This window comes from Chiloscyllium plagiosum, chromosome 17, assembly GCF_004010195.1.
Source record: "Chiloscyllium plagiosum isolate BGI_BamShark_2017 chromosome 17, ASM401019v2, whole genome shotgun sequence".
In the NCBI taxonomy this organism is placed as follows: domain Eukaryota; kingdom Metazoa; phylum Chordata; class Chondrichthyes; order Orectolobiformes; family Hemiscylliidae; genus Chiloscyllium; species Chiloscyllium plagiosum.
Window position 1 is genome coordinate 23,217,292 of NC_057726.1, and position 19,434 is coordinate 23,236,725.

The 19,434-nt window shown below is 41.2% G+C and overlaps 1 protein-coding gene across 1 annotated transcript in view; it reads right to left on the reverse strand.

The window, feature by feature from the left end:
- pkd1l2a (polycystic kidney disease 1 like 2a) overlaps positions 1 to 19,434 on the reverse strand; it is a 145,586-nt gene that overhangs the window by 56,131 nt on the left and 70,021 nt on the right. Inside the window, 3 exon segments of the mRNA XM_043707511.1 lie at positions 10,086 to 10,279; positions 14,100 to 14,328; positions 16,355 to 16,486. Of these exon segments, the coding sequence (XP_043563446.1) occupies positions 10,086 to 10,279; positions 14,100 to 14,328; positions 16,355 to 16,486 (555 nt within the window).

A 19,434-nucleotide genomic window follows, 5' to 3' on the forward strand; every position in this document is an offset into this window, starting at 1 on the left:
ACTTGATATTGAGTACAGAGAGCTACAGGGTACCCAAGTGGAAAATGAGGTGCTGTTCTTCCAGCTTGCATTGAGCTTCACTGGAGCACTGCAGCAAGCCTGACACAGAGATGTTGGTCAGAGAACAGGATGGTGTGTTAAAGATTAGATTAGATTCCCTACAGTATGGAAACAGGACCTTCAGCCCAACAAAGAGTAACCCACACAGATCTATTCCCCTATATTTACCCCCGACTAATGCACATATACTACACATCCCTGAACACTATGGTCAATTTAGCATGGCCAATTCACCTGGCCTGCACATCTTTGGACTGTGGGAGGAAGCCAAAGCACCCAGAGGAAACCCACACAAATACGGAGAGAATGTTAAAATTCCACACAGGCAGTCACCCAAGGTGGGAATCAAACCTGGGTCCCTGGTGCTGTGAGCCACTACATCAAGTGGAAGGCAACTGAAACCTCATGGTTTATTTTGTGGGTGGAACATAGATGTGCTGCAAAGTGGTCACCCAGTCTATGCTTCATTTCCCCAGTGTAGAGAAGACCACATTGTGAGCAATGAATGCTAGATTGTGAGAGGTGCAGGTAAAGTGCATCACCTGCAAGGTAATATTTGGGCCTTTGAATACTAAGGAGGGAGGAGAAAAATGTGCAGGTGTTACAACTTCGGCAGTTGCAGGGATAGAACATAAGAACATAAGAACTAGGAGCAGGAGTAGGCCATTTGGCCTTCGAGCCTGCTCTGCCACTCAATAAGATCACGGCTAATCTTGTCGTGGACTCAACTCCACTTACCCGTGTTTTTAACATATCCCTTAATTCCTTTATTTTTCAAAAAGGTATCTACCTTAGCTTTAAAAGTGATTACTGAAGTAGTGTCAACTACTTCCCAGGGCAAGGAGTTCCATAGATTAACAACCCTCTGGATGAAGAAGTTCCTTTTCAGTTCAATTCTAAACCTGTTTCCTCTAATCTTGAGACCATGACCTCTTGTCCTAGTCTCACCCACCAGTAGAAAAATTATTCCTGATGAAGGGCTTATGCCTAAAACGTCGATTCTCCTGCTCCTCGGATGCTGCCTGACCTGCTGTGCTTTTCCAGCACCCCACTTTCGACTCTGATCTTCAGCATCTGCCGTCCCCACTTTCTACCACCAGTAGAAACATCCTACCTATTTCTATTTTATTAATTCCCTTCATAATGTTATGTTTCTATAAGGTCCCGCCTCATTCTTCTGAATTCCAATGAATATAATCCCAGTGTATTCAGCTTCCCCTCATAAGACAGGTGGGACTGGGCATGAGGGTAGTGCTGAGCTGGAAGGTTGGAACTGGGATAAGGTGGGGGGAGGGGAAATGAGGAAACTGGTGAAATCCACATTGATGCCATGTGGTTGGAGGGTGCCAAGACAAAAGATGAGGCGTTCTTCCTCCGTCGTTGGATGGTAAGGGAGTGGTGATGGAGGAGGCCCAAGACCTGCATGCCCTTGCCGGAGTGGGAGGGGCAATAGATGTGTTCGGCCAAGGGGCGGTGGGGTTGGTTGGTGCAGGTGTCCTGGAGATGTTTTCGAAGCTCTCTGTAAGTAAGCGTCCTGTCTCCCCAATGTAGAGGAGACAGCATAGGGAGCAATAGACAGTATAAATAACATTTGTGGAAGTGCAGGTGACACTTTGATGGATGTGGAAGGACCCTTCCATTCAATGTATCTATGTTTCTTGCAAAGATTCACAGTCTTCTGCATACTTTGCTCTGCCACTCATCTTTGTGTCATCGGCAAACTTTGACACAATACACGTGGTCTCCAACTCCAAATCATCTATATAAATTGTAAATAATTGTGGTCCCAACACGGATCCCTGAGGCACACCACTAGTCACTGATTGCCCGTCAGAATAGCACTCATTTATCCCCACTGTGTGCTTCCTGTCAGTCAACCAATCCCCAATCCACACTAATACTTGACTCCTAACACCATGCATCCTTATCTTATGCAGCAGCCTCATGTGCAGCACCTTGTCAAAGGCCTTTTGGAAATCTAGGTACATCACATCCACTGGGTCCCCCGTTATTCACCTTGCTTGAAATGTCTTCATAGTTTTCCAAAAGATTTGTGAAGCATGACCTGCCCTTGGTGAACTATGCTGCATCTGTACAATGGGACAATTTCTTTTGAGATGCTCTGCTATTTCTTTCTTGATAACAGACACAAGCATCTTCCCCACTGCAGTGGTTAAGCTCAATAGTCTAGAATTCCCCACCTTTGTCTACTTCCATTTTTAAACAGTGGTGTCATATTTACAATTTTCCTATCTGCTGAGACTGCCCAGAGTCAAACGAATTTTAGAAAATCACCACCAGTCCACTTGCTATTTCTCCTGCCATCTCTTTTAGTACCCTGAGATACATTCCATCAGGGCCAGGAGACTTACTTATCTTTGGATTACCCAACACTAACACTTCTATAATAATAATTGTTTCCAGGTCCTCACCTACTTTCGTCTCTTCGTCACTTACTGGCATGTTATTAGTATCCTCCACTGGGAAGACAGATACAAATTACCTGTTCAATGCCTCGGCCATTTCATCATGTCCCATAACTAATTGCCCCTTCTCAGCCTCTGAAGGATCAACATTTACTTAGCCACTATTCTTCATTTTATATATTCATAGAAACATTTGCTATCTGTCTTTATATTCTGTGCTAGTTTTTTTTTTCTCATAGGAGAAAGTGAGGTCTGCAGATGCTGGAGATCAAAGTTGAAACTTGATTGCTGGAACAGCACAGCAGGTCAGGCAGCATCCAGGGAACAGGAGATTCGACGTTTCGGGCACAGGCCCTTCTTCAGGAATCTCCTGTTCCCTGGATGCTGCCTGACCTGCTGTGCTGTTCCAGCAATCAAGTTTCAACTTTTTTTTCTCATACTCTAGCTTACTTTTCTTTAAAGCTCTTTTTTGTGGCTTTCTGTTGACCCTTAAACTTTTCCAATCTTCGAGACTCCTACTGATTTTGGCCACTCTGTATGCCTTTTCTCTCACTTTTATAGCCTGCCTTATTTCCTTAGACATCCATGGCAGCTTATCTCTCCTCTTACCGTCCTTTCTTCTCACCAGAATATACTTTTGCTGAGCACTTCGAAAAATTTCTTGGAAGGTCCTCCACTGCTCGTCAACTGTCGCATCATAAAGTCTCTGTTTCCAGTCTACTCTAGCCAGCTCCTCCCTCATTCTATCATAGTCCCCCTTATTCAAGCACAGGACACTGGTATTGGATTTTATCTTCACACTCTCCAGCTTTATTTTAAATTCAACCATAACTGTGATCACTCCTTCCAAGAGGATCCCGACTATGAGGTCATTAGTTATTCCTGTCTCATTACACAGGACCAGATCTAGGATAGCTTGCTCCCTCGTTGGTTCCATTACATACTGTTCAAGAAAACTATAATGGATACTCTCAACAAACCCCCCTCGAGGCTATCCTGACCGAGCTGGTTCAATCTGGTAAAATCTCCCATGATAATAGCCATACCATTTTTGCCGGCATTAATTATTTCCTTATTTATTGCCCACTCCAATGTGATGTTATTATTTGGTAGCCTATAGACTACACCTATCAGTGACATTTTCTTCTCGGAATTCCTAACTTCCAACCAAATGAATTCAATTTCATGCTCTATTGAACCTATATCATCTCTCAGCACTGCCCTGATGTTGCCCTTGAATATCAGAACTACACCACCTCCCTGCATTCCTGTCTGTCCTTCCAAATAGTCTGGTACTCCAGAATATTTAATGCCCAGTCATGACCATTCTGCAACCATGTCTCCATGATGGCTACCAAATCATATGCGTTCACGATGATTCATGCCAGTAACTCATCAACCGTGTTACAAATGCTATGAGCATTCAGCTACAGTGCCTTTATGCTAGCTTTCTTACTGTCATGATTCACAACATCTGTAACATCTCCTTCATTTTTGCTTTTATCATAGTCTGCCTTGTACTTAAACCTGTCTGCATACATATTAACCTGCTGCTTACCTTTTCATTTATCACCATACTTACTGTTGCTTTTTGTTTCCCTTCCCCACAACTCACAAGTTTAAAGTCCTAGTGACCACCCTATTTATCCTTTTCGTTAGAAGGCTGGTTCCAGATCGGTTCAGGTGGAGACCATCCCATCAGCGCAGATCTGCCTAGTTCCAAAACTGATACCAATGCCCCACGAAGTGGAACCCTCCTTTCCCACACTATTCCCTTAGCCACATTTTTACTTCCCTAATTTTCTTGTCCCTAAGACAATTTGCAGTAATCCAGAGATTATGACCTTTGAGGACCTGTTCCTTAATTTAGTTCCTAGTGCTCGATAATCCCCAAACAGGTCCTCCATCCTAGGAGAAAGTGAGGACTGCAGATGCTGGAGATCAGAGCTGAAAATGTGTTGCTGGAAAAGCGCAGCAGCTCAGGCAGCATCCAAGGAGCAGGAGAATCGACATTTCGGGCATGAGCCCTTCTTCAGGAATGCTCATGCCCGAAACGTCGATTCTCCTGCTCCTTGGATGCTGCCTGACCTGCTGCACTTTTCCAGCAACACATTTTTAGGTCCTCCATCCTAGCCTTGCCTATGCTGTTAGTCCCAACGTGGATCTCCCCCTCCCACTCCAGTATCCTTTCAAGCTGGTCAGAGATATCCTGCAACCTGGAACCAGGCAGGCAACATGCAAAGGATTCTATCTGTCCCCGTAATTATAGAATCCTCTATAATTACCACTTGTCTTTTTGCTCCCCCCTCTTGAATGGCCTTCTGCACCATGGTGTTGTGGTCAGCTGGCTCATCCTCCCCACAACCCTTTTCCTCAGCCACACAGGAAGCAAGAATCTCATACCTGTTGGATATGGTCAAACACTGAGGCTCCTTGACTCCTGAACTCAGGATCCCTCTACCTGCCTCCCTTGCAATAACACCCTGTTGTCCCTGATCACTAACTGAACTTGAATCACTGAGGGCTTTTGCCCGAAACGTCGATTCTCCAGCTCCTTGGATGCTGCCTGATCTGCTGTGCTTTTCCAGCAACATATTTTCAGGTCCTTCATCCTCGCCTTGCCTATGTTGTTAGTCCAAACGTGGACCTCCCCCTCCCACTCCAGTATCCTTTCAAGCTGGTCAGAGATATCCTGCACCCTGGCACCGGGCAGGCAACATACCACACAGACTTCAGAACCAGCTTGCAAAGGATTCTATCTGTCCCCGTAATTATAGAATCCTCTATAATTACCACTTGTCTTTTTGCTCCCCCCTCTTGAATGGCCTTCTGCACCATGGTGTTATGGTCAGCTGGCTCATCCTCCCCGCAACCCTTTTCCTCATCCACACAGGGAGCAAGAATCTCATACCTGTTGGATATGGTCAAAAACTGAGGCTTCTTGATTCCTGAACTCAGGATCCCTCTACCTGCCTCCCTTGCAATAACACCCTGTTGTCCCTGATCACTAATTGAACTTGAATCACTGAAGGGCTTTTGCCCGAAACGTCTATTCTCCAGCTCCTTGGATGCTGCCTGATCTGCTGTGCTTTTCCAGCAACACACTCTAAACTCCTTAAAACGACAGCGGAACAAAGTGAACATAAGACAATTAAAACAATGGAAGAGCTGCTTAAACAAAAAACGCTCAAACAAACAAAATTTAATTTATAGTCATTTTGTTCCTGATCTGTATGTCTCAACTCAATTCTTATTGCATTTTTGGAAACATCTTTACAGCTAATCTGACAAATTAATTATTATACATTAGTAATGGTAAAATTATTCAAATGCAATGGAATACAAGATATTATTTTTTTAAATGAGGGATTGTAAATAATATAGTACTTGGTTTTTTTTAGGAGAAATAATGTGACAGGAGGATAAATTTTGTTAGGCATGATATTATGCTTCCTTAACCAAATTTACTATGTATTAATCATGATTGAATTAATTGGTGAACAAGGTTTGAGAGGTTAATTATTGTCATGTCCAAAGAAGTTTTGTGTTATTCTAGCTCCTTTGCTGGTAATGTTACAAAAGTAGAAAGATGCAGATCTAACAATCTTAACATTCTATATTCCAGTCTAACTACATTGCTGTTGCATGTGTGATATAAGGTGTATGACTTATACATAAATATATATAAAATTTATTTTAGTGTTTGGATTTTGAGTGAGCAGCATGAGAGTTTCAGTCAGTGTATACAAAGGGGTTTGATGATTAACTTCTCAGGCTTTCTGGAACCAGTGTGAGAGGTGGGATAGAGTGGAAGGTAAAAGGGGTGGAGGAGTTGCATTACTGGTCAAAGAAATTATCACTGCTGTGTTGAGGGAGGGCACGATGGAAGACTCGAGCAGTGAGGCAATATGGGCAGAGTTCAGAAATCAGAAGGGTGCGGTAACAATGTTGAGGCTGTACTACAGGCTTGCCAACAGCAAACGTGAGATAGAGGTGCAAATATATAAACAGATCATGGAAAGATATAGGAGCAACAGGGTGGTGGTGATAGGAGATTTTAATTTTCCCAACATTGACTGGGATTCACTTAGTGTTAAAGGAGCATCCAGGAGGGTTTTCTAGAGCAGTATGCAAATGGTCCAAATCAGGAAGTGGCCATAATTGACTTGGTGTTGGGAAATGAGCCTGGCCAGTTTGTTGATGTTTCAGTAAGGGATTACTTTGGGAATAAAGATCACAATTTCATAAGTTTTAGAATACTCATGGACAAAGATGAGAATGGTCCTAAAGGAAGAATGCTCAATTGGTGGAAGGCCAACTATACCAAAATTCGGCAGGAGCTGGGGAATGTAGATTAGGAGCAGCTGTTTGAAGGGAAATCCACATTTGATATGTGGGAGGCTTTTAAAGAGACGTTAATTAGAGTTCAGGAGAGGTATGTTCCTGTGAAAATGAGGGATCGAAATGGCAAGATTAGGAAACCTTGGATGACAGGTGAAATTGTGAGACTAGCTAAGAGGAAAAAGGATGCGTACATAAGGTCTAGGCTACTGAAAACAGACAAAGGTTTGGAAGAATATCGGGAATGTAGGACCAATGTGAAATGAGGAATTAAGAGGGCGAAAAGGGGTCATGAGATATCTTTAGCGAATAGGGTTAAGGAAAATCCCAAAGCATTTTTTCATATATAAGGGGCAAGAGGATAACTAGAGAAAGAGTTGGCCCAATCAAGGACAAAGGAGGAAAGTTATAAGTGTAGTCAGAGAAAATGATTGAGATTCTTAATGAGTACTTTGCATCGGTATTCACTGAGGAGAGGGACATGATGGATTTTGAGATTAGGGATAGATCTTCGAGTACTCCAGGTCAAATCAGCATAAGGAGGGAGGTAGTTTTGGGTACTCTAAAAGGCATTAAGGTAGACAAGTCTTCAGGTCTGGATGGGATCTACGCCAGGTTACTGAGGGAAGTAAGAGTGGAAATAGCTGGGACTTTCACAGATATCTTTGCAGCATTCTTGAACACAGGTGAGGTCTCAGAGGACTGGAGAATTGCTGATGTTGTCCCCTTGTTTAAGGAGGGTAGCAGGATACTCCAGGTAATTATAGACCAGTGAGCCTGACGTCAGTGGTAGGGAAGCTGCTGGAGAAGATACTGAGGGATAGGATCTATTCCTATTTGGAAGAAAATGGGCTTATCAGTAATGGGCAGCATGGTTTGTGCAGGGAAGGTTATGTCTTACAAACCTAATGGAATTCTTTGAGGAAGTGGCAAAGTTGATTGATGGGGGATGGGCTGTAGATGTCATATACATGGACTTTAGTAAGGTATTTGATAAGGTTTCCCATGGTAGCCTGATGGAGAAGGTGAAGTTGCATGTTCAGGGTGTACTAGCTGGATGGATAGAGAACTGGCTGGGCAACTGAAGACAGATAGTAGTAGTGGAAGGGAGTTTCTCAAAATGTAGACTTGTGACCAGTGGTGTTCCACAGCGACCAGTGTTGGGACCACTGTTGTTTGTGATATACATAAATGATTTGGAGGAAGTTATTGGTTGCCTGATTACTAAGTTTGCAGATGACAGCAAGATTGGTGGAGTAGCAGATAGTGAAGGGGTCTGTCAGAGAATACAGCAGAATATAGATAGATTGGAGAAGTGGGCAGAGAAGTGGCAGATGGAGTTCAATTCAGGCAAATGTGAGGTGATGCATTTTGGGACATCCAATTCAAGAGCAAACTATACAATAAATGGAAAAATCCTGGGGCAATCTGGGTGTTCAGGTCCATTGTTCCCTGAAGCTGACAGTGCAGGTCAGTAAAGTGGTCAAGAAGGCATATGGCATGCTTTCCTTCATTGGACGGGGTATTGACTACAAGAGTTGGCAGGTCATGTTATAATTGTATAGGACTTTGGTTCAGCTGCATTTGGAATACTGCATACAGTTCTAGTCACCACATTACCGAAAGGATATGGATGCTTTGGAGAGGGTGCAGAGGAGGTTCACCAGGATATTGCCTAGAATGAAGGGCTTTAGCTATGAAGAGAGGTTGAGTAGATTAGGTTTATTTTCATGAGAAAGTCGGAGGTTGGGGGGGGGACCTGAGTGAAGTCAACAAAATCATGAGAGGTATAGACAGGGTGGATAGCAAGAAACTTTTTCCCACGTTGGGGGACTCAATTACTAGTGGTCACAAGTTCAAGGTGAGAAGGGAAAAGCTTTAGGGAGATGTGTGTGGAAAGTACTTTACACAGAGGGTGGTGAGTACCTGGAACACGTTGCCAGGAGAGGTGATAATGGCGGGCACGTTAGCATAATTTAAGATGTATCTAAACAGACACATGAATCGACAGGGAGCAGATGGATACAGTTCCTTAGAAAATAGGCGACAGCTTTAGATGGTGGATCTGGATCAGCGTAGGCTTGGAGGACTGCAGGGCCAGTTCCTGTGCTGTAATTTTCTTTGTTCTAGGTAGAAAGACTTTCTGGAGAGAAAATGATGATTTGTTTGCATACGCCACATTAGCAGCTTAGGAAAGTAAACATTGAAGAGCATTAGCTTGATTCGGTTGGAAGGATCAGGAATTGATTTTTTTTTGTTTATGGGAATAACCCCTAGCTTGGGAAGTTTTGTTTGCCAATTCACAGAAATCCTGGTTGAAGTTAGATGCATGAAGAAACATCACAATTTCTTCCAAAGAAAAGTGTTTGTCCAGAAAAGTTAGGATATAGGTTATCTCGGTGTAGGGATTTCAGTTTGCTTTGAGCTTTGAAGGAGTTATTCAAAGCTGAAAAAGTCTAAAGTTAATTATATGGCTAATCATGGAAGAAGCTACTAAACTCTCAAAACTTTGAATTGAAATAAACTAAAAGATTACACGCATTGAGATGAAAGAGAAGCAGACTCTCTCTAGTGTTTGAGTACTGTAACATGATGGTGACAGGATAAATGTGTGCTTTGAAATATTTTAAATTGCATTGTACGTAAATAGTTTGGTTTATTTTGTTTTTTCTTCAATGTAATTAACTTCTATTTTATTGTTAAAATGAAATCTGCAGTACTGCATATTTGTGGTACAGTGAAAAACCACTTCATTAAATGAAAAACAATATACTTTTAAATCAGATTACAATCTGGGATCTGACCTTTCTAATAATAACATGAGTTGGGATCAGAACTTGTAATAAATAGATCCGATTTCACAGTGCACATTATTTACAGGAAATTCCTTATATAATTATTGAGAAAAGAATATTGGTAACTTAAAATAGTTCAGCAGCACTGTCTATAGTTACCTCCAAAACAAGCAGTAACTAGTCAGAGAAATATTCCAAGTTCCAGTGGTGCATTCAGTCAATTATAAAGGAGTGATTGATTTATATGACACACGAGGCTAAAAATATTAGTATTTAGTTCAACTGTGATGTTTTTAACATTTATGGATTGGAAGTTACACCATGTAAAGTCATAATGATGCTGTACCAGTAAGTTGTGATATAGAATGAATGATATTTAATAAATTACAGAAGCACTTTCTGAAATCACATAATTTGGACAACATCTCACAGAGACAGCTATAATACAATGTAAGATACTCACACGACATCCAGATGAACTCCAGTTGTTGTAAACTTCATCCCAGTATACACACTGGGATATAAAAGAAGTGAAAGCCACAGTAATATTTGTCAATTGTGAAGAGTTTCGATCTGGAGCAGGCTTCACAGACAAATAATATATTCCCATTCCATACACCAACTCAGCAGCAGAAATAAGCCAGGTATATTTTGCATCTTATTGAAAAATATGGAGAAAAACGTAAACACATTAGAAAAAACAGTATCATTTTTATTAATATTTGAATGAACATTTCTGCATATTTGGATTTGAGCAGAATAAAATTTTCTTCCAAGAAATGTCCAATGTGAAGACACAAATGCTCAGAAATCAATGCAGCAAAACAGTAAATTAAATTATTAAAATAAACACGCTTACCTGTGTACTGCTGCGGAGTTTAAAACCAGTTCCTTTTTCTGATGCACCCTTCTTAAGGATTCCATCTGTTCCTATTATTACTGCTGCCTTATTTAACTTCCAAACAATTAGTTTTAATATATCCAGTCATATTACAATGGAAGCATATTGTTTTCTTTACAACAGTTTTAGGCCTGACCGTTCTCCTTTATTATGTTGGCATCCTTCTGTTTACATTCTAAGATGAATACCTTTTCATCTCCAGATTTTCTGTTTCTCCCAATTTCTTGTTGATTCCCTTATGAATATTTCCCAACGCAACTGTCTATGTGAAGTACTATAGATATTTGCCAAAAGTTTCAGATCTTTGATATTTGATGCTTCATCTAAATTACTCTTCAAGATTATCAAATATTATTTCAGAAGTCTTCCTTAATCACAATTTGATTTGTATTCTCAAACTTTTTCTTTAATTTCAGTGATGTGAAACAATGATTTTATTGGATTTCATTTCCCTTTGCAAATTCTACAAATGTCTAATTAGATTTCCTTTTTAATATCTTAACATTCTATTGATAAGATTCAGAAATATGCCCATAAGAAATTAATGTTGTCCTTTAAGAGTTTTATAGTCTGCAGATTTTTCTTCAGACAAACTTGTGTACACATTCATAGCTATACCTGCCAAAACAAACTGTAACATTAAGATCTAAATATCTTTTGGCTTCTTTATCTTCCCAGTTACCTTTCCAAATGGGATGAAATATGTTTGTTGCCTCTGCAAATTTAGACACTATACATAGATTTCTCTTTAAAATAAATCTTCATGAACATCAGAGTAGTTCTCCAAGATATAACATCATTTTTCTTTAGAACTGAGATTTGGAGGAATTTCTTTAGCCGGAGGGTGGCAAACATGTGGAACTCATTGCTGCTGATGGCTGTGGAAGCCAAGTCAGTGAGTGTGTTTAAGATGAGACAGATAGATTATTGATTTGTAAGGAGATCATTGGTTAAGTAAGAAGGCAGGAAAATAGGGTTGAGAAATATACCAGCCAGGATCAAGTGGTGGAATAGACTTGATGGGTTCAAAAAGCTTAATTCTACTCCTATGTCTTATGGCTTTACTCTAATTTATTTATAGTTTTTTATTTTATTTCTTTCTTTCTTCAACTCATGTTGCTTTACCTCCCTATCTTTTTTGCAGTTCAAGCTTCTTAAATTCCCCTTCCATTGCTCTTCCCTTTATATTTATTTCTTTAATTTTTTTTCTATTCTTTCAAATTAAATCTCTCTGTCCTTTGCTCTTGTTCTTTCATTCTCCTTGGTTTCCATTGCTTGCTCTTAGTTTCAATGTAAGCTCTTAAAAAAATGATCTTTTACTTTTAATCCAATTTTTAACAAAATTCAAATCTGCAACTTTGCTAGTTCAAGTGGCGTTTTCTCAATTTCACATTACCCTCCATTTAATTCAAAATGCTGAGTAATGACTTTAAATACCAACCTTCTGAGACCCTACTTTTACTTCTGCCTCCAACCTATCTGCTGACTTCCTTCGTGTAGCCTTTGGCCTAGATTTTTGAATAATCCACTGTTACATTTTCTACTCCCAGCCAAGTTTCAGTAACATTGAAATTCTAAACTGTGCATTACGGTTCATAACAATTCTCCTTTTTATCTCTTCAGTCCCTCGACATTGTTCTTTCTTTAAAAGATTTTCAGATTAAAAGATTAAAACATGGCACGTTGAACTAAAAACAGTACAGAACTGTAAACAGATTTCATAATAACATTTTGACAGGAAAGTGAATAAATGTTTGAAAAGAAAATGAAAGATTCTGGTGAAAGATTAAAGAAATAGGATGCAGGAGATGGCTGTTTCAGACAACTGGTACAGTGGGGTGGATAGAACTATCTGCTCAAATGCCATAAAGCTCTAGGGGTTGAATCTTATTGGGCGTGAGTTTCTTTTTGGAGAGTTTCTCACTGCGAGGCCTAGTGAGACTTCTCACTGCATCTTACTGAACTGACCTCATTAACTATCCACCCTTCATCTGATTCCATCTTACCATCTTACCATGCACCATTCCCAGAACAAGATGCCACTAAGCAGATATCCAATGAGAAACCAACATCTTATGCCATCTTTAAAAGCCCTCTGTGCACCCAAACAAGCATTATGGATATGGAGCTGCCCTATGCAATTCCTGATATTTATCCCGTATATGTCAAACAAGGGGAAATTGCTGCTCCACTTTGTCCGAGGGGTGTGGATGGGGTGATGCACGGATAGGACATCTTCTTATTCCAGGACCAGCAGTGAAGACCATAACGCCAGAATGTGCCAGACTGGTCTGAAGGTGCACCCACATCAGTGCAGTCGCTTTCATCTGGAAGAATGCACTGCAGTGTTTGAAGAAGGTCAATCACCTTTTCCACTCTGCCATCTGTTCTTCCATACCTTACACTCACTCTATGTCTGCCTCTGTACCCACCTCCCCCAAAGACTATCACTCTATCACTCTTCAGTACTGCCAGCAGCATCTTCCCCATTCACTCTCATCCACCACAAGTCCTGAAAGCTTTAAACCTGTATGCCTTCTGCACTGCCCCCTCACATGCTAGGGCTACTTTATCATATGCACCAACAGTGCCACCTGTTTCACTGCCCTCATATCTACCTCTCTCATTCCAGAATGGCAACAGCCCATAATAAGACAGAAAGAGTCATCAGGTGGCAGGGTGCCCAACCTTTGGCTAGTCACCCCTCATATAGAGAGCACCATAACTTTGAAATGTAGTGAGACATTGGTGCTATATCCTAAATGGAGCATGGGGCAAGCGAAAATTGTTGGATGCCCACTCTGACTTTCATGTCGAGAATTCCACATTTGATAAAATTGGAAGCTGAATATTAATGAAGTGTGTTCTGCTACTAATAAGGCATTTAGCAATCAATAATCAAAGAGAAGTACAGCACAGGAATAGGCCCTACAGCCCTCCAAACCCGTGCCGATCATTATGCCCTCAGTCATAGAATCATAGAATCATAGAGATGTACAGCACGGAAACAGACGCTTCAGTCAAACCCGTCCATGCCAACCAGATACCCCAAACCAATCTAGTTCCACCTGCCAGCACCCAGCCCATATCCCTCCAAACCCTTCCTATTCATATACCCATCCAAATGACTTTTAAATGTTGCAATTGTACCAGCCTCCACCACATCCTCTGGCAGCTCATTCCATACACGTACCACCCTCTGTGTGAAAACATTGCCCCTTAGGTCTCTTTTATATCTTTCCCCTTCCAATAGGAAGGAGACCAGAATTGCACGCAGTATTCCAACAGTGGCCTAACCAATGTCCTGTACAGCCGCAACCTGACCTCCCAACTCCTGTACTCAATACTCTGACCAACAAAAGAAAGCATACCAAACGCCTTCTTCACTATCCTATCTACTTGCGATTCCACTTTCAAGGAGCTATGAAAAATGTGCAACTCCATACATACATTAACAGAAGCAAGCCTGGACTCTTTAAAGCAAAAGAGTTTTGCATAATTTCTTGTAGCCTGTTCCCATGTTCAAATTTGCTGATGCTACTATTTCTTAGTCCTTTACTTTTCTCTTGACCTTACCTCCAGTGTATTGAGTATTAGGTAGCTGTGTGGAAACTAGAAAGTTGGTTTCATTTGGTTCATCTGCATAGTTGAAGTATAGGAGCAGGGGAATGCTTTGCTCAGGTTCCACGTGAATCAACAGAGTTCCACTGTCTGATGTTACATTCACTTGAATGGTGGTAAGATTGTTTCCCAACCGAAATTCTGTCCGATTCTCATGCATCACATTGGACCTAGGAAGCATTATCTGTGATGGAAACAATCTTTTTTACAATCAAATGTTGTGGAAACGTGGTCCCAAGATTTAACAGTGAATATCCTCAATTTATTTTAAAGTTTTCTGGAAGAGCTCAACATAGTGCTATCAAATTCTTCTTTTCCAATTGTCTCCATACATTATTTTCAGATACACGCATGCTGTGCCAATACCTATTTTAAGGAACTTAATCAATGATGATCTATTTGATGTTTGGAACCCAAAGCCATGTTTTTTTTGTCAACAATAGCTTATTGAAGCAATTTCACTCCAATATTACTAGAATTGCCGTAATGATGTTGAAATCTTAATTACAAGTAATCAAGGCGAATTTAGGTTTCAGTTGTGTGACACACCACAGTAATTGATATTTAATGCACATTTTTAAGAGTAATTTTTGCTAAGAGTATGTTTTTTTGATATTATTATTTAATTTTGGGAAGTAAATATCACCAGCAAGGCTACATTTATTGCCCATTGCTAATTGTCCTTGAGAAGATATACAGTAAGCTGTCTTTTTAAACTGCTACATTTCCTACACACACTTGTGTATTGAAGGTACCAGAACTATTTGTATCTCTAGTCAAGCTGTTCTAGTATAGCTGGAGGCTGCCAGTTTGGAAGGTCCTGTCATTGACGGTTTAGTGAGCTGCTACAATGTTTTTTGTGGGTGGTACACATTGTTGCCACTGTGAATCCGTGGTAGAGGACACAAATTTGTAATGCAGTGCATGGAGTACTGATCAAGTGAATGCTTTGTCTTGGATGCCCTTGAGCTTCTTGAGTTGCTGGAGCTATATTCAGCCAGACAAGTGGAGAGTACTACCTGACTTGCAGATCAGCTTTCCTGGGATGAAGCTCTCATTCTATGTAGAAAGAGGTTAGGCCTACAGTATTGGAGTTAGAAGAAAGAAATGCAATCTTATTGAAACAAATTATCCCAAGGGAATGTGATAAGGTTGAAATGAGACGGATATTTCCTCTTGCAGATAAGATTACATTTAGTGGATGCAGCTAAAGCACAAGAGGCATCCATTTGATGAAGCAGTAGACAAGAATTTATTTCCTCTCAAATGATCATTAATCTGGGGAATTCTTTTCCATATAAAGCAGTGCAGGTTTGGCCATTGAATTTATCCATTTGAGTTGGAATGAATTTTGATAGACAAGGGAGTAAAGCATTATAAGGAACAGGCAGGAAAGTAGAGTTGAGACCACAACCAAATCTCATGTTGTAACATAACAGACACAAAGAACCAAATGGCCTACTCCTGCTCCTCAGTCTTATGCTCCTGATTATGTTTGAGGATTATGGAGGTGAATCACTGATCAAGTATCTGGAGCCTCACATCTACTCTTGGAGCCACAGTTTTAATGGCTGGATTAGTTCAGTTTCTAGTCAATGGTAAACCCCAGAATGTTCATCATGGGGGATTCACTAATGATAACTATATTAACTTGGGGGAGGTGATGGCCTTGAGGTATTATTGCTGGACTATTAATCGAGAGACCCAGGTCATGTTCTGAGAACCCAGCTTCAAACTCTACCATGGAAGATGGTAGAATTTCAATTCAATAAAAATCTGGAATTAAGAATCTAATGATTGGTGACATCCCTGACCCGAGTTTTAATTAGTAATGGGTTGAAGGTTATGGAGAGTGGTCAAGAAAGGAATTGAGGCTGAGATGAGATTAGCCATGATCATATCAAATGGTGGAGCAGGCTCAAAGGCTGAATTCCATACTCCTGCTCCTGGTTCGCATGTAACTGTATTTTTCCTCCAGTGCATCTTCATCATCTGTTTCATTTGCTCCTTCTCCACTTTTTATCTACACATAAAATTCATAACTTTTCTAGCCCAGCTTCAGTTCTGAAGAATAATCATAGTAATTCTGTTTCTCTCTAAACTGCTTCTGCCTTTCCTATTGAGTTTCTCCAGCACTTTCTGTTTTATTTCAGGGCTCCAGCATCAACAGTACTTCATTATAACTATTATGATGTAATTTGTCAATTTACCTCAATGTCCTTTGTCAGATTCTGGACAGAATGAATTGTTCCATTTATTGATGTCAATGTCAGACCGCTTACAGCTCCTGAGACTTCATTCTTCCTTGTCCACATGAATGGATTCACTGAAAAACTCACCATCTAAACAAGAGCAAATCTTTAGTACTTGCAAAATTTCAGTTACGATCACTGTGATTTTCAATGATAAAAGGAGAACATGGCAAAATGTGGTCCACAAAACAATGATTCGAATACCAGAGAAGGCTGGAGAAACTCAGCAGTTATGACAGCATTTGTGAACAGAGAAAGACAGTTAATGTTTTGAGACAAGTATGACTCTTCAATTCTTCATCAATTTCAGTTCTGTTTCAATTAAGGATATTAAGGTGGACAAATCCTCAGGACTGGTGGACTCTATCCCAGGTTGCTGAGGGAGGTGAGAGAGGAAATAGCTGGGGCTTTGAAAGATATCTTTGTAGCATCCTTAAACACAGGTGAAGTGCTGGAGGACTGAAGAGTTGCTAACATTTTCCCTCTGTTCAAGAAGGATAGTAGGGATAATCCATGTAACGACATGGTGGGAAAGTTGCTGAAGAAGGTACTGAGGGATAGGATCTATTTATATTTGGAAGAAAATGGACTTAGTGATAGGCAACATGTTTTTGTGTGGGGGGAGATCATGCTTTACCAACTTAATAGAGTTCTTTGATGAAGTGACCAAGTTGATAGATGAAGGAAGGGCTGTAGATGTCATATACATGGACTTTAGTAAGGCGTTTAATAAGGTTCCCCATGGTAAATTAATGGAGAAAGTGAAGCTACATGGTGTGCAGAGTGTTCTAGCTAGTTGAATAAAGAACTGTTTGAGTATCACGAGACAGAGAGTAGTAGTTGAAGGGAGTTTCTCGAAATGGAGAAGAGTGACCAGTGGCGTTCCACAGGAATCAGTGTTGGGGCCACTGTTGTTTGTGATGTACATAAATGATCTGGGAGAGGGAATTGGTTGTCTGATCAGTAAGTTTGCAGATGACATGAACATTGGTGGAGTAGCAGAAAGCATAGGGGACTGTCAAAGAATACAGGAGATTATAGATAGACATAGAACAATACAGCACAGAACAGGCTGTTTGGCCCTTGTTGTTGTGTCAACCTGTGAACTAATCTAAGTGCATCATCCTACACTACCACATCATCATCCATGTGCTTATCCAAGGACTGTTTAAATGCCCCTAATGTGGCTGAGTTAACTACATTGGCAGGCAGGGCATTCCACGCCCTTACCACTCTCTGAGTGAAGAACCTGCCTCTAACACTTGTCTTAAATCTATCACCCCTCAGTTTGCAGCTATGCCCCCTCGTACAGGCTGACATCATCATCATCCTAGGAAAAAGACTCTCACTTACTACCCTATCTAATCCTCTGATCATCTTGGATGTCTCTATTAAATCCCCTCTTAGCCTTCTTCTCTCCAATGAGAACAGATCCAAGTCCATCAGCCTTTCCTCATATGACCTTAGCTTCAGACCAGGCAACACCCTGGTAAATCTCCTCTGCACCTTTTCCAATGCTTCCACATCCTTCCTGTAATGGGGCGACCAGAACTGCACACAATACTCTACGCGATGCTGTACTAGCGGTTTGTATAGGTGCAGCATGACATCACAACTCTGGAACTCAATCCCTCTACCAATAAAACCTAACACACAGTATGTCTTCTTAACAGCACTACCAATCTGAGTGGCAACTTTCAGGGATCTATGTACATGGACACCAAGATCCCTCTGCACATCCACACTACCGAGAATCTTTTCATTGACCCATTATTCTGCCTTCCTGTTATTCTTCACAAAGTGGATCACCTCACATTTTTCTGTATTGAACTCCATTTGCCACCTTTCAGCCCAGATCAGCAGTTTATCAGAGTCTCCCTGCAATCTGCAACCACACTGTCCACCACTCCACTGACTTTAGCGTCATCTGCAAACTTACTAACCTATCCACCATGCCTGCATCAAAGTCATTTATAAAAATGACAAACAGCAGTGGTCCCAAAACAGATCCTTGTGGCACACCACTAGTAACCGGACTCCAGGCTGAATATTTGCCATCAACCACCACTTACAGAAAGCCAGTTTCTAATTCAAACTGCTAAACCACCTTCAATTCCATGCCTCCATATTTTATCCAGTAGCCTGCCATGTGGAATCTTATCAAAGGCTTTGCTGAAGCCCATGTACACCACGTCAACTGCCCTATCTTCATCTACATGCTTGGTCACCTTCTCAAAAAACTCAATGAGATTTGTGAGACACAACCTACCCTTGACGAATCAATGTTGACAATTTCTAATCAAATTGTTGCTTGTGAGATGATTATAAATCCTATCACTTATAATCCTTTCCAAACCTTTTCCTCCAACAGATGTAAGGGCTCACTGGTTTTTAATTACCTGGGTTATCTGTACTGTTCTTCTTGAACAAGGGCACAACATTTGCAATCCTCCAGTACTCTGGTACCAACCAGTACCCTTCCACTGACACCCTCCTTCGACTGACTGAACTGGTCCTCACCCTGAACAACTTCTCTTTCCAATCCTCCCACTTCCTCCAAACCAAAGGAGTAGCCATGGGCACCCGCATGGGCCCCAGCTATGCCTGTCTCTTCGTAGGATATGTGGAACAGTCCATCTTCTGCAGCTACACTGGCACCACCCCCCACCTTTTCCTCCGCTACATCAATGACTGTATCTGCGCTGCCTCGTTCTCCCACGAGGAGGTTGAACAATTCATCCACTTTACCAACACCTTCCACCCCGACCTCAAATTCACCTGGACCGTCTCAGACTCCTTCCTCCCCTTCCTAGACCTCTCCATTTTTATCTCGGGCGACTGAATCAACACGGACATTTACTATAAACCGACCGACTCCCACAGCTACCTAGACTACACCTCCTCCCACCCTGCCCCCTGTAAAAACGCCATCCCATATTCCCAATTCCTTCATCTCCACTGCATCTGCTCCCAGGAGGACCAGTTCCAATACCATACAACTCAGACGGCCTCCTTCTTCAAGGACCGCAATTTCCCGC